At 47.3% G+C, this 12,939-nt stretch overlaps 1 protein-coding gene across 5 annotated transcripts in view; it reads right to left on the bottom strand.

Annotated features, from left to right (window-relative positions):
• Positions 1–2,258: 2,258 nt before the first annotated feature.
• Positions 2,259–12,939, bottom strand: part of LOC105180948 (histone-lysine N-methyltransferase SETD1A) — a 98,490-nt gene continuing 87,809 nt past the window's right edge. For 2 of the 5 annotated variants that reach the window (XM_011137323.3, XM_025306526.1), the window contains 2 exons: positions 3,008–3,643; positions 2,259–2,436 (listed from right to left, as the gene is read on the bottom strand). In XM_011137323.3, the coding sequence (XP_011135625.2) occupies positions 2,333–2,436; positions 3,008–3,643 (740 nt within the window). In that variant the 3' untranslated portion in view covers positions 2,259–2,332. Of the gene's footprint in view, positions 2,437–3,007; positions 3,644–6,794; positions 6,818–7,213; positions 7,387–7,511; positions 7,651–12,939 lie in introns of those variants that run through there. The other 3 variants (XM_011137326.3, XM_011137322.3, XM_025306527.1) reach the window with 3 other exon arrangements.

Here is a 12,939-nt window from a genome sequence, read left to right as displayed (position 1 = left end):
CAGTCCTCCGACCCTACGTTTTCCTCGCCGCTCTGGTCGCTCGCTAACTTGTCTGGCTTTATAGCCGGCGTTCCTTTTCGTCCTTGAGGCTTCTCTCCTCCTGGCATTAAGCTTCTATCATCTTTGATCCTCTTCGGCTCTTGCGCAAACCACTGGCCACGAGGAAAATCGACCCTCGCCCTTTTATTTTATGAGGCCCCTTTTATTATCATGCATCCTCAACAAGAAAACCCGCGGCGCTTCAGAGCCTCGCAAAAATTGCATGCGCGTGCAATTTCGCGTCTTAACGTAACGTACCGCGAAAATAATACGCCGAGCGCCGTTTGCATATTTAAGTGTCGGCCAGAGGAACCGCGATTTGACTTGCAAATGTTCAGATTAATGAAACTTTCGACGAAAGCCGCGTGCGGCAATTTTAGTAAACACGGCCGCGCATCCTTCGGCTGTCGTACGTAAGAAACGCGTTGAAAATACACTCGGCTATATATTTAGTCGTCTCCTATTGTTTGAAATTCGCCCGGCGCTAAGAGTCTACTTATCGCCTTGCTGCTCTTACTCGCTTACTCCTCGCCTTCGGCTCGCGGCGCTGAGAATTTACCTTCAGTTAAAAAACTTACACACGTATATACAAGTACGTGTGCTGCGTGGTCTCCCAGGATATCCCGACTTTTCTGATCATCTATCCTCGGGAGACGCAAGTCTGTATTTTTAATCAGCACGCTATAAGCGCCGCGCGCCATTTACCCTTCCTTTTCTCAACTTTACTATTCAGTTACCTTCTCCTCCCCGCTGCGACGTGTTCTAAAATCCCCTTCGACCCCCTGTCTCCCACTGCTTCGTCATCTGTGTTCCCCCATCGGACCAATAAGCGTCCAAGTTTCTGCATTAAGCGGACAATAGACTTAACAAATAATTATTAGCTTTATACGATACATGTCGAAGTCACCCCAATCAGCTAAAAGTGTATCGATGGGTGATTGCACAAAAAAGAATGATAAAACTCAATTAATTAAATTATTCATGTCTTATTTTCCTTGTCTTTTTCTAGATAAGAAGACTCAATAATAAGACTCAATAATAAGATGTCATACCACCCATTTGTGTCTATATCAGTCCACCTGGCGTTCAACATCGGCACAAGAACTGGTTCGGAAGGAAGGGTAAAAAAAGAATTAATTGCACGCATGCTGTTTAATACGCAAACGAGCGGCGATACGCTGCTAGGTACCCGCGTAAATAGAAAAATACCGGGTGTGTGATTAGTGAATTATTTCATACTACTTAATTTCCCCCGCGACGCATTGCTTGGAAATTGACCTGAGGGGCACAACCGCCATTTCGAATGCGGCCTCAAAACTGACGGCACGACACAATGGCCCGACAAAATTGTTAAACGTAATTAGAATTATAACGGCACTCCGACGGAAGCCGATGAGGGGGCCATATCACTTAATTAACGCGTATCCCCAAACAGCAAAATTCAGCATCGCGGCGGCCGTTGACACGAACTCGATATTAAACGCTCGTATTTAATGCTGTGATACGAGTTACGGCGTAAGAATATTTGTGTCGCATTCTGTTCGCATTGATACCAAGAAAATAAATCTGCCATTGTCATTGCCCACAATGTGATTTATATGTTTATGTTATTCCGCATTTTATCATTATACGGTATCGGTGTTATCATAAGTCGCTGTCATAAATCTTCTAAGCGACAAGATATCTATAAAATTATTCATCGTGCATTTGCATGTATCTCGCCCGCTGGGTTATCGTGCGATGGAGAAAATACAAGAATAACCAATTTTATTAGTTCACGCGACACTAAATCAACAGCCATAACTCTCGCTGAACTCGATTTCAGCCGAGACGTACGTGTGAGCAGTTGCATGTACTAATGCCTAAGTATTGCAATGAATTGATATTCACGCGTCTTACCGAAGCGCGATCGTTATTCAAACGTGCATTGTGTGACTTAATCTCTACTCTCTAATAGAGCATTACATAGTTTCTCTTCAGCCGTTCAGAGACAAGAACGCGACTGCGATTGCGATTGAACGCGATGTCATTGAACCTGGAAATATGGGGAACGTTGTTGCTTCATTCAGACGCAGCATGAATCTTTCCGTTGCTTTATTGTTACATAATGTAGGGGGAAGCTCATAAACCTAAGCGTGCGTGAAGTTTGCACAAGGTAACATCATTTGCATTAAACTAAAGTCAACTAATCACAGTTTCAGCAATTTACAGGATTAAATAAATAAATTTGCATTGACAATAGTCCCTCGTAAATCTTGATCGATACCGAATAAGCGCCGATCCCAGCGACGCCCTATGATCCTTTCCACCAACTTTTTTCCACGATGAAGCGTACCATCAAGGACAAGGCCATGAGAGAGATAATGACCGCCGCTGCCACAAAAATAGCTCCGTATTCTGTCGGGATCATTAATTTTAGAGTCTGTTTGACTGTAGTAATGGTAGTATTTCTAGCGAGCTAATGTTATTTTTTTTTTACTCTTCTCTAGCTAAGTTATGTTTTCAATTCGGTCAGAACCTGAGTGTTTAACAAACAACCGCTCAGAGAGAATCGCTTAGACTTCAGACCTAAGAATTGCCAATGCTAATAATATAAGCGAAGCAGGTTTTTCACTTCCTTCGAGTGTCAGGACAAACGGGCCAAAAATAGCCTAAGCATTTCATAGCTACGCACGTGGTACGAGCAAAGCGATAAATAAAGTAATCAATAATTTTGCAATAATGTTCAGAGATTGCTCGCGCTACCATGCTTTATCTCCAGCAAAGGAAATTTTTTCTGCCTCTCTCGAGTGCCTGTTCGAGCTTTAAAATTCAAACTCGTATTAATCAAAATGTAAAGTGCAAAGACGCGCGCGTTGCTTCGCTCGCATCCGACGAGTACAACGACGTTGAACTTTGACCTGACAAATCAAAGGACACACACATAGCGGAAAGGGCAGTGCGTGACTTTCATCGGCAGCTCACTCACTTCGTGATCTCCCGTCTTCGATTTTCTCGACGACCCCGCCGTCTGCGAGCCACGTTTCCCTCCAGTCGCCGCGGTAACCGAACTTGAAGAACCGGTAAGGCATTAAGGGCATCGGGAGCGACGAGTGTTGGCAGTTAGTCTCCTCGGGATGGAAAGCCGCGGTCGCGGACGGCCGAGAGGTTTGGAAAGGCGCCAACGGTATTTCCACTCTGTAGGGCGGCGGGTTCGTGGAATACGAGTCGCCGAATGAAAAAGGGCCATACGGCCAGCCGACGTGATTCGATAGCGCGATCGCGCTGTAAGGCGGCAGGATCGAGGCGTAGGGCGGCGGATCGTCATTTTCCACGGCGTCGTTTACGGTAATCGACAGCGGCGTTACCGGATTGCTCGAGGGTTCCTCGACCTGCTGCGCGTTACGACTTGATCCCGTGGATTTGTCCTGCGACGTCGGCCTTGATGACGACGACGACGACGACGACGACGACGACGACAACGACGAGGCGCCATCTCGGTGGCACGGCTCGTCGTCCATGGCCCTTCGTTCGCCAGGTTGAGCTCTCACACACGTGCTCGTCGGCGCATCGCCGTGTATACGATTGGACAACAGCAGCTCGGTCTCCGGATTTGCCGAGAGATCTATAAACAAATTCGATTGGTATGCACATACCGCCGACTGCGAGCTCGATTCTCCTGCGATTCGCGGCATAACAAACTGTCTCCTTCATGGCGCAGAGGAAATTTAAAAGAGCGGCAGATGTAAGCTACGACTTGGCTCGTAGCTCGTTGACGTAAAACGTCAGCGCAAGTTCTTTTAATTTTATAAACACGTCGCCGGCAAGCATCGTACAACGAAAAACGTTGAGTCAACAATTGAGATATAGTCTCGGCGGTACACTTATTGCATTCGAATGAAAAACCTGCGAAGTGAGACCTGAATGTTGACTCATGCTAACCAGTTTGCGCGAACGCTGTCACGGATAAACAATATCCGATGTGTTTTCTAAGATCGCCGGAGGACCGGTTTTTTTCCGATTACTCTTGTATATTGTAAATCGATTGTAAACCTTTCCGACGCAGTGCAAAGTGCAAGTATCTTGTCCTTGTCTGTCGAGAAAGACTGTTACACGCTAATTGCAACACATTTTTACAGAATAAGTGTCTGAAAATAGTGCTGAATAAGGTACTGCTGCCGTAAAGGTGCGGTTTTCCTTATATTATTAATCAACGAAACAAACTATAAAAAAGATATATGTAAGATTTTAAAGAGGGAAGGGGTTTCAAGTTTTTCTTTTCGTAGGAAGAAGCTCGAAATTGTCACGTTACAAGTTTAAAATCTTAATGATCGATTCTATCAAAATAACAACTTTTCTAGAAAGTCACGCTCGTGTTTATAGAAAACCAGATTTTAGACATTAACACGGCGCTTCGTTGCTTGTCCACTCATTTTTTAACCTAACCTAACCTAGGTTTGGTTTACTTTTTAATTTAATCGGATTAAGTATGTTTCAGTCTGATTAAGTTGGGGAGATGAGCTTCGATTCGCGTGGAAATTTGCAAACTTATGTGAAATGGAATTGGACGAGTGCAAAAGTTTCGATGGGTTTCTCAAAAATACAACTGATCTAATTTTAAAGCGGCACTTACAAATATGTAGTATAATATCAACCAAAGATGATAGGAAACAACGGCAATTATAGCAGAACGAGAACAAATCGTTCTCAATTACCAAATCCGATAAAACCCAACTGAAAGCCTAACTATTTATCTAATCTAAGCCTATCTAAAAGCCTATCTAAAAACTATTTCTTCCAACTATTTATCAGCTAATCTAATCAACAATAAAATTGATATCTCGTCAGGAATTATTTTCTCCATTTTAAAAACATATTTATAAATATGTTTTCGTTAATACATACAGTTAATAATGTATAGTTCTTTAAAAAATATCCAATAAATAAAATTGAATTCTTTCCAATAACTCTATAATGATGCAGAAAAAAGGTAATATAAGCAAACGTTATTAATCCTGATGAGAGCTGTACGAATAAAAAAACTGTATCTGCTCCATTAAAGAAGAAAAAAAAAAAAAGAGAGAAACAAGAAATGAGAGAAACTCATTAAAAGCCCACAAAAATCTTTTCGCATGCCAAATAGTCAACCTGCGCGTCTCATTTAATGTGAAAAAAATGTTAATGCATATATATACGTATGGTGGTCCGGTGGTCTCGGGAAAAACAGCTTGTAACACAGCTTGTTAATTGATTCCAGCCCGTACATTTTTAATAGCTTGTTCTGTTCATTATCATAAAAATGGCTTTTGTTCTTTCGCCGCGGTAGTATTTTGGAGCATTTACTGTCCACTTATTATTAATGTGTATACGTTCGCACGAGTTATGTTTGTCCCAAAACCCGGAGAAACCGCACACGTCGACAGTTTTTCGTTGCATATATTTATCACCAGACAGCGCAATAGCCTAATTGTGGCGCGATTCTTTAACTCGTTACTGGAATTAACGACACTTTCGTTATCGTTGCGCAGCTTTTGTATAGCTTTTGTATACCGTAGAAATAAGAATCGCGCCGCTGGTACGACGCATCATCGGTAGACGGAAACCTCGCAAATTCACCGTGCGAAACACAAGAGATAAAATCGCGCGCATATCGGACGCGCGAACGAGTGAGCGCGCGCGTCCGTCGTAGGATACGAGAGATTGAAAAACACCTTGAAGCTATTTCGTCTGTGGGGAATAATTGATGGAGATGCGTGTCGTCGTTCATGCGAATTCATTGCAAACGCCAAGGACAGAAGTTGCCCGCGGTAATTTGAAGTCACCTCGCTGTGCACACAGCGAGTGTACACACTCGCGCGCGTTTACAACGTGATTTTAAGTTAGTCCTTTCGTGACACAGCGAGCGGCTGATAAAAACGCGCGACTTCGCGCCGCGACGGGCCGATATTTCAGCGGCGATGCGTACGGCCGATCGCGGCCCGGTCGTTCTGCCGGTGACACGTACGTGACGCATGTTTCATCGCAAGATCCTTGAGAGCTCATGTGTTCACCTTCACGCTCTTAAAGCGCAGTAGCCGAAGAAACACTTTCTATTACCGCACGCTCGTAAGCGGTAACGTGAGCCGAATTCCCGCGCGTTCCGCGCAGTTGCGTCAGGCGCATGCGTTTATTTTAAAAGGGAACGTTTCGCCCTGAACACCGACCGCTTTCCATTACCACCGTAGAGGCTCATAATCCACGCGATCCACATGAATGGCAGACTAACGTTTGCTAAGGCGGAAGATGAAATCTGCATACGTTTGCGAGCATAACATTGTTTTGACGTTACCATACATGCTGGTTATCGGAGATTACTAGAAACTAAATTAACGTCTGTTCTGGTCTGCCACAAATGTCACGAAGCTAGACATTTACCGGATACTCACAGTGAACTACCTATGATAATAATACCTGTGATAATAATACCTGTGATAATAATAAACTGTCAATGTAACGAAAGAAACATAGTAAAACAAGGTGTCGATACGATAAGAGAAAATCAGGAATTTTCGCGTGCGCACGGACAAGCGATTTTCTCCGAGTGAATCTACTCGTGGGTCACAACAGAACATAACATTCTCACCGCTCCACATTTGATCTTATCTTATAACTTCAATTCCCCTCTGATGATTTAGACTTGTACAGCGTAGAGAGATATTTGACATGATTTCCGAATTGATGCGTTTGCGCGTGTACCACGTCCATCTCTTAAATTTGTTTCCGACGCGCTCGAATACCTCAGCTCCAGCTTTTTCACTTCAGCGAGAGAGAGAGAGAGAGAGAGAGAGGAACGCTGAGAAACTGTTGCTGCTGTCCGAATATCAGATCAAACCCATCATATTAGCCAGTGCGCTGATAATCAAAAAATTTTACGTCTCGGACGACACGGAGAGATATCGATTTCTTTCTGTTCCCTCGCACAAGCGTCTTGCGAAACTCGCGCAGCGATTCGCCACGAAAGCACCCGCGCACGCACACGACGTCGCTCGGTGACATTGTCCGTTACCGCGGTGGAGGCCCAATACGAGGCGGGCCGGGTCCGGTTCTCTTCCGAAACGTCAAGAGAGTCGAGCCGTCATACGCGCTCGTCGGCACGCACTATCGGCAAAAATTACACGGCAGATTCGCGCGCGCGCGCGCGTGCGCGCGTGCATACCTCTGCCGGCGCACATGTCTTCTCCAGCGTTCCTCGACATTTCTCCATGCTACGTATACCAACTCGGGCGACGACTGAGCGACCGGAGAGAACGTCGTGAGAATATCGTGCGCGTTCGTGATCCGACTGGCGACCACCACGGTGGTGACCGCGACGACGACGACGACGACGACGACGACGATGCACTCGCCGATCGGCTTGAGAGAGAGAGAGAGAGAGAGAGAGAGAGGGGGGGGAGAGGGAGGGAGAGAGAGGGGGAGAGAGAGAGAGAGAGAGAGCAGTACTACGGTATACGCACGGATATATAGTACGAACAGTGACATGCACGCAGTCGCGCTCGATCTGATAGTTATGCGCGATAATGTAATAACTCGTCGCGAAGATAACACAAACTGAATAAACGACGACGCGGCGAGGCAAAACAGCGACCACATCGTGCTAATGCGACCACCAATCGCCGAGCACAATATGAGCACGATGAGGGGCTCAGCACGTGACCGGCCGATTTCGCAAGAGCAGCACTTTCGATGACCACCTCGGAATTCTCGGAGTTACTCCAAGGTCGTGGGCATGATCGTGGATTTGATTTTTGTGACTTTTTTCTTCTCATAAGGATGGTCCGATGGATCTTTTAACACTCGCTGCCAACGTCCCTCCCCTCCTCCCCTTGCCATACTGAAGAACACACATGGAGAATAAAGTAACGTAAAAGTAAGAGACAAAAACAACTTGTTTGCGAACAATAGCTCGGTCGTAAGAATTCTCTTTCGAGTCGCTCGCGAGTTCCCTCGAGTTTCTCACGAACGAAGGATCGCTCGTCCTTCGCTCCCGCGTGCGCTCCTGCGGCCCCCCGAGTCCACCGAGTATAGACATATAGATTCGTAATTAGTCGGTAATTAGACCGCGTGCGGCGTTAAACGGCGCTGTTAAATAAGCAACGGGCGCAAATCGGCGTTCCGGGTGATTGACCACGGCCACCAATTCACTGGGCTGCCGCCCGTCGTCCTCGTGAGTTGAGCAATAATAAACCAGTTCCACCGGCTCAGCAGTGTGTAACGAGAGCGCTCGTGATTTCGGGACATCACGTTGCTGCAGATGTCGAGGCGGGCATCGATTCCAACGGCGAGCGATATTGGATGATGTCGCTGAATCAACGCAATTCGTGCAAGAAGTGGGTTAAGGTTGACGCATGACTTAACGCGCGGCCTCGCCGCGACGGAGAGTTCCAATTATCCGAACGGTGCGTCCGCGTGGACTACGTGCGAGTCTATCGGCTGGATGCTGCGCGGATTTTACCTTGTACACCTCGTCGTGAAACCTGTCACGCGGCAGATTATACGACGTCTGCACGATCACGGATAATTGCAGCGCGAGACGTCTGACGGGCGTCGACACATACGCGATCGAGAACTACATTCGCGGAAGACTTATTATTTATTGCCACCATTCGCAAAAGAGCATCGAGGTTTACGATTAAATAATTGTTGTATCATTAATACGACGTGGAATCCGCGCGATTCCGACGCGCGTAACCGTCGACGTGGGCGACAAATGACCTATGGAGGATCAATATTAGGTATTTCGAATATCTAAACGGCCGTCTCTCAGGGTCAACTCCTTAACGGGGAGAAGACGCTCCACCCGAGAGTGTTTTCGATTTTCGGTGCTGACCACATGACATAATCGCCTGGCAGAGCGCCGGTAAAATTACGATTGCATTCGTAAGAGCTGACTTTTCGAAGGTCACGCGTGCGAATTTCGCGCTGCGCACAATCCATCGCGCGCGGATACGCCGCGTGTGTTGTATTCGCGATTACGCACGTATCGCACATCCACTATGTCTCTTTTTCCCGCTCTTCCTCTCTTTTTCTCCCCTCTCTCTCTCTCTCTCTCTCTCTCCCCTCTCTCTCTCTCTCTCTTAGCGCCGGCGAGACAATTCCTCCGGAATTCGCGCAACGCTCGTTCCCGGGCCGGCCGTTTTACGGCCATGGAAATAACTCTGTCGTGATTTCCGACGGATTCGGAGGGACTCCAGCGAGTCCCGCGGGGTGCGACGCGGCGATTTCTTGAAAGCAGGTGCCATTCCCGTGCGTTTTATTTCCGGAAACACAACGGGCGTCGTAAACCGACTGCTGCGGGATGAGACGTCATACTTTCGCGATATGCTACGGCCGCGTCCGCGTTTCACAGGTAATTGCGCGCGGCCCGACTTCTTCCCCGTCGTAGATTCCAATCGAAATGAACGAGTCACTGCTGAATTAATCGGCTGCCGATAAAATGGCCCTCTCACTCAACGAGCCCCTCGATAATTTTGCACGTAACGAACGAGATAGGAAGAGAGAGAGAGAGAGAGAGAGAGAGAGAGAGAGAGAGAGAGAGAGAGAGAGAGAGAGAGAGAGAGAGAGAGAGAATATGAGCAAGGAAAGAAGAGAAGCGAAGAGAGTGAGAGATGGTATCGCCGACGGGTAGACGAAGAAAAAGAAGCATCAAGTGATAATTCTTTAATACCGAAATACTAATTACGGCGTGGCTACGACGTATAATAGCAGATAGATGTTCCCCCGGGAATAGCGCGAGATCCGTAAGCCCGGCGCGTATACAGGCTAGGAAACTTATTATTAAGCACAGGCCGGCGCGTATACCGCGGACGCTTTATCATGCGGAGTGTCGTTAAAATTATGATCATGAAGGCAACCCTTAATCTCACGGAAGGTGGCCTCCGAGGCGATCTCCCTCGCCTTTACTGCAACTGCGTGGGGGGATAGCGCACGCGGTGCAGCGCGGGGCTGGAGACGGGGGAAGAGGAGGGGGGGAGGGAGGGGGAGGGAAACGCACTTTCCAGGAACGTCGGTCATAAAGTGGGTTACTACCGGCAGCGTGCTCGCGCTCGCGCACGCTACGACTGCCTCGCCTACGTGAAACTGCTCTCACGGCACATTCGTGTCGCCTCCTCTCTCTCTTCTTTCGCTACGCGCCCTGCACGTATAAACGCCCTCGACGACGCGTATGGGCGCCGCGTGTCGTACGCGCACGCACGGGACGTGCCTGTTCAGGTTTGACGCCGCGCCGTGTCCGGCGCTCGCACGCGCGCATACGCGATCGACACCATATTCGAGCCGGTCGTAAACCGGAAACGATGACGAGAGCGGCCGGTAGTAAGGAGCTATATGGGCGAATTCATCGTTTGGTTGGGCGCGCGTAATTAAAAACGTCGACGACATACGCGAGGATGCGAGCGCGAGCGCGAGCGAGGAGGATCGGTGAGCCCAAGTCCGCGGTTTTTCCTCGCGGCGCGAGTTTGAGTTGAGGGGAGTGAGGAATAATTATTTGTTGTTTATCGGCCGTTGGAGTTTCCGCTTCATTAAATACATAGCGAATGAAATCGCGAGTCCGCGAACGAATCTGTCTCTCTCTCTCTCTCTTTCTCTCTCTCTCTCTCTCTCTCTCTCTCTCTCTCTCTCTCTCTCTCTCCCCGAATGAAAGAAGAGCGAAAGAGAGAAAGAGAGGCAAGAAGAGAGAAGGAGAGAGCGAGAGGGGGACACATAGAGGGACATTGTAACTTACAAGTGAGTTACAACGGTCCCGACCGTTGCGGCTTTGTACCGAAATCCCTCATCATCGATTCCCATTCTTTGGCTAACAACTTTGCAGCGGGGCGGCTGCGGGTGAAGCGCTAACGACCGTCGCAAAATGAACGAGCGGACGAACGAACGAACGAACGAACGAACGAACGAACGAACGAACGAACGAACGAACGAACGAACGGCTGTTTAGCCACAAAGGGGCGAGAACGAAAGCCTGCACTCGCATACTCTGTAGCAATTTCGCGAAGTTGCGGCTGCTCCAGGTACACAAGCCCTCGACGTTCCGGACTGCACGGGTAGATTAGATTTGGCTTAAGAGTGGATGAACTGTCCTGCGATAAAAGCAGGTAATTCCGCGGCGCTCGCTAACTTCGACACGACTTGAGCGCCCGGAAAATAATCAGCCGCGGGGGTTGACTCTCTCTTCTTGCAGTGGTCTCTTCGTGTAGTGGTAGGACCACGACACAGACAACCGTCCTTGTTCCAGCGAGCCGTTACAACCACGGCGAAAAGGGATCGTCTTTGTGCCCGGTGAAAATCGTAAGATTGGTATCGCCGCTCGGCTGCTACCAGGTATTGCGCTTCACGGTGGCGGCGGCGGCGGCGGCGGCGGCGGCGGTGGCGGTGGCGGCGGCGGAGGCGCCGTAGTGGTCGTCGCCTTTTATTTCCAGGGAAATTAACGACGACCGCCGAGTAATTGTCGGGCGTTAAGCTCCCGCGGAACGTAATTACGCGAGGACAAAGCGACACGCGAAGTAAATACGAAAACGCGGTCGCGAGACGAATTTGTCGGGCGGCGTTTTCAAGGCGACGAAACTTCTTCGAAACTCCGTCGTCGTCGTCGTCGACGACGATTATTGTTCGTTGTAGCTTTAGAGTTTTCTAACTGATGAATCAGCGTATTTGCAGCGAATTCAAGGGTAAAACAGATTTTTTTTTAATTGATTATATTGATTATATTTTTTTAATTGATTATATTGATTATATTGATTTTAATTGATTATATTGATTTTTACAAGATAAGAGTGTTGAGATGGAAACTGCATCATCATTATTTATATAATATTGTTGCGCTCACTCTCGCACTCGCGCTTGCACTCAGATAAATGAAAACACTCACGTAAGAATAACAAGCTTTACTATATATAGCGCAGCTCACTCAAACTTTAAACAAGAATAATTCTCTGATCTATTCTCGCGTCTGTCTCGCAGCTGTCAAGCTGTCGCGATGACAGCTTGCCGGAGGCTCTCTGTCAGCTGTTGTTGTTTTCTTCTTATCGATTTTCCGTCGTCCAGACCATCTTCGTTCAGTTGTCAAAATCAGCATCAGATGCCTAAGGCTCACGGACAACGGACGCCGCCACTAACCTTGTGGCTCGGACACAACAATATCAATCTTTAAATATAATCACTTACTATTTAAAGTTTCGTTTTTTCTCCGAGCAAAGAACACGTTTGTAATCGAGTAAAACCAGCTTGGCTATTAATATCGATTCAAATATAGCAAATAAGATAAAGAGATCCAAGATGTAAGATGTGTTCAGTTTCGAGAAGCAATCCGTATTAAATACCTTATTATTCATAATTATATATTTTCTAACTTGTTTTCATAAAAAAGTTACATCAGACACCTATAATTTTTTATCACATAACCGCTTATTTCGAGAAAAATAAGAAGACTCTCTTACCTTTAAATTTAAATAATTTATTCGTTATTTAGATAACGAGAAGGTGACGCAGAGTTGAGGCAATTTAAAAAAAAAAACCAATTCACTTTTTCCACGATACATTTTAAGCCTTCGCAAACGCATTTCTATATTTCTGCCGGAAATTGTGCAAAATAACACAAAGCCACTGTGACAAGCTGAGTGGTTCTGGCGGGAGAGAAAAAAAAAGAAACATTCAATCCCGAACGGTCGTTCTTCGAAGATCTCCCGCCTAGCCGGTCCGGCGGGTGTGTGCAATCGCGCGCTGATTAACCGACAAATTCGCAGGTACTACCAGAGGATCAATCGTGGCGGTTGCCTCGGAGTACGAACGTGCCCGTTGCCCGTAGCTTTCGACGTAAATTAAGCGTCGCGGCGCCGTAATTACGGCGAGAACAAAGCACGGGGCGCGCGGGACGCGCGCGTCGAAGTTAAA

Source organism: Harpegnathos saltator, unplaced genomic scaffold (assembly GCF_003227715.2).
Source record: "Harpegnathos saltator strain DR-91 unplaced genomic scaffold, Hsal_v8.6 scaffold785, whole genome shotgun sequence".
NCBI lineage: Eukaryota > Metazoa > Arthropoda > Insecta > Hymenoptera > Formicidae > Harpegnathos > Harpegnathos saltator.
The sequence above is the reverse complement of the archived record's forward strand: the minus strand, read 5'-3'. Positions and strand labels throughout refer to the sequence as shown.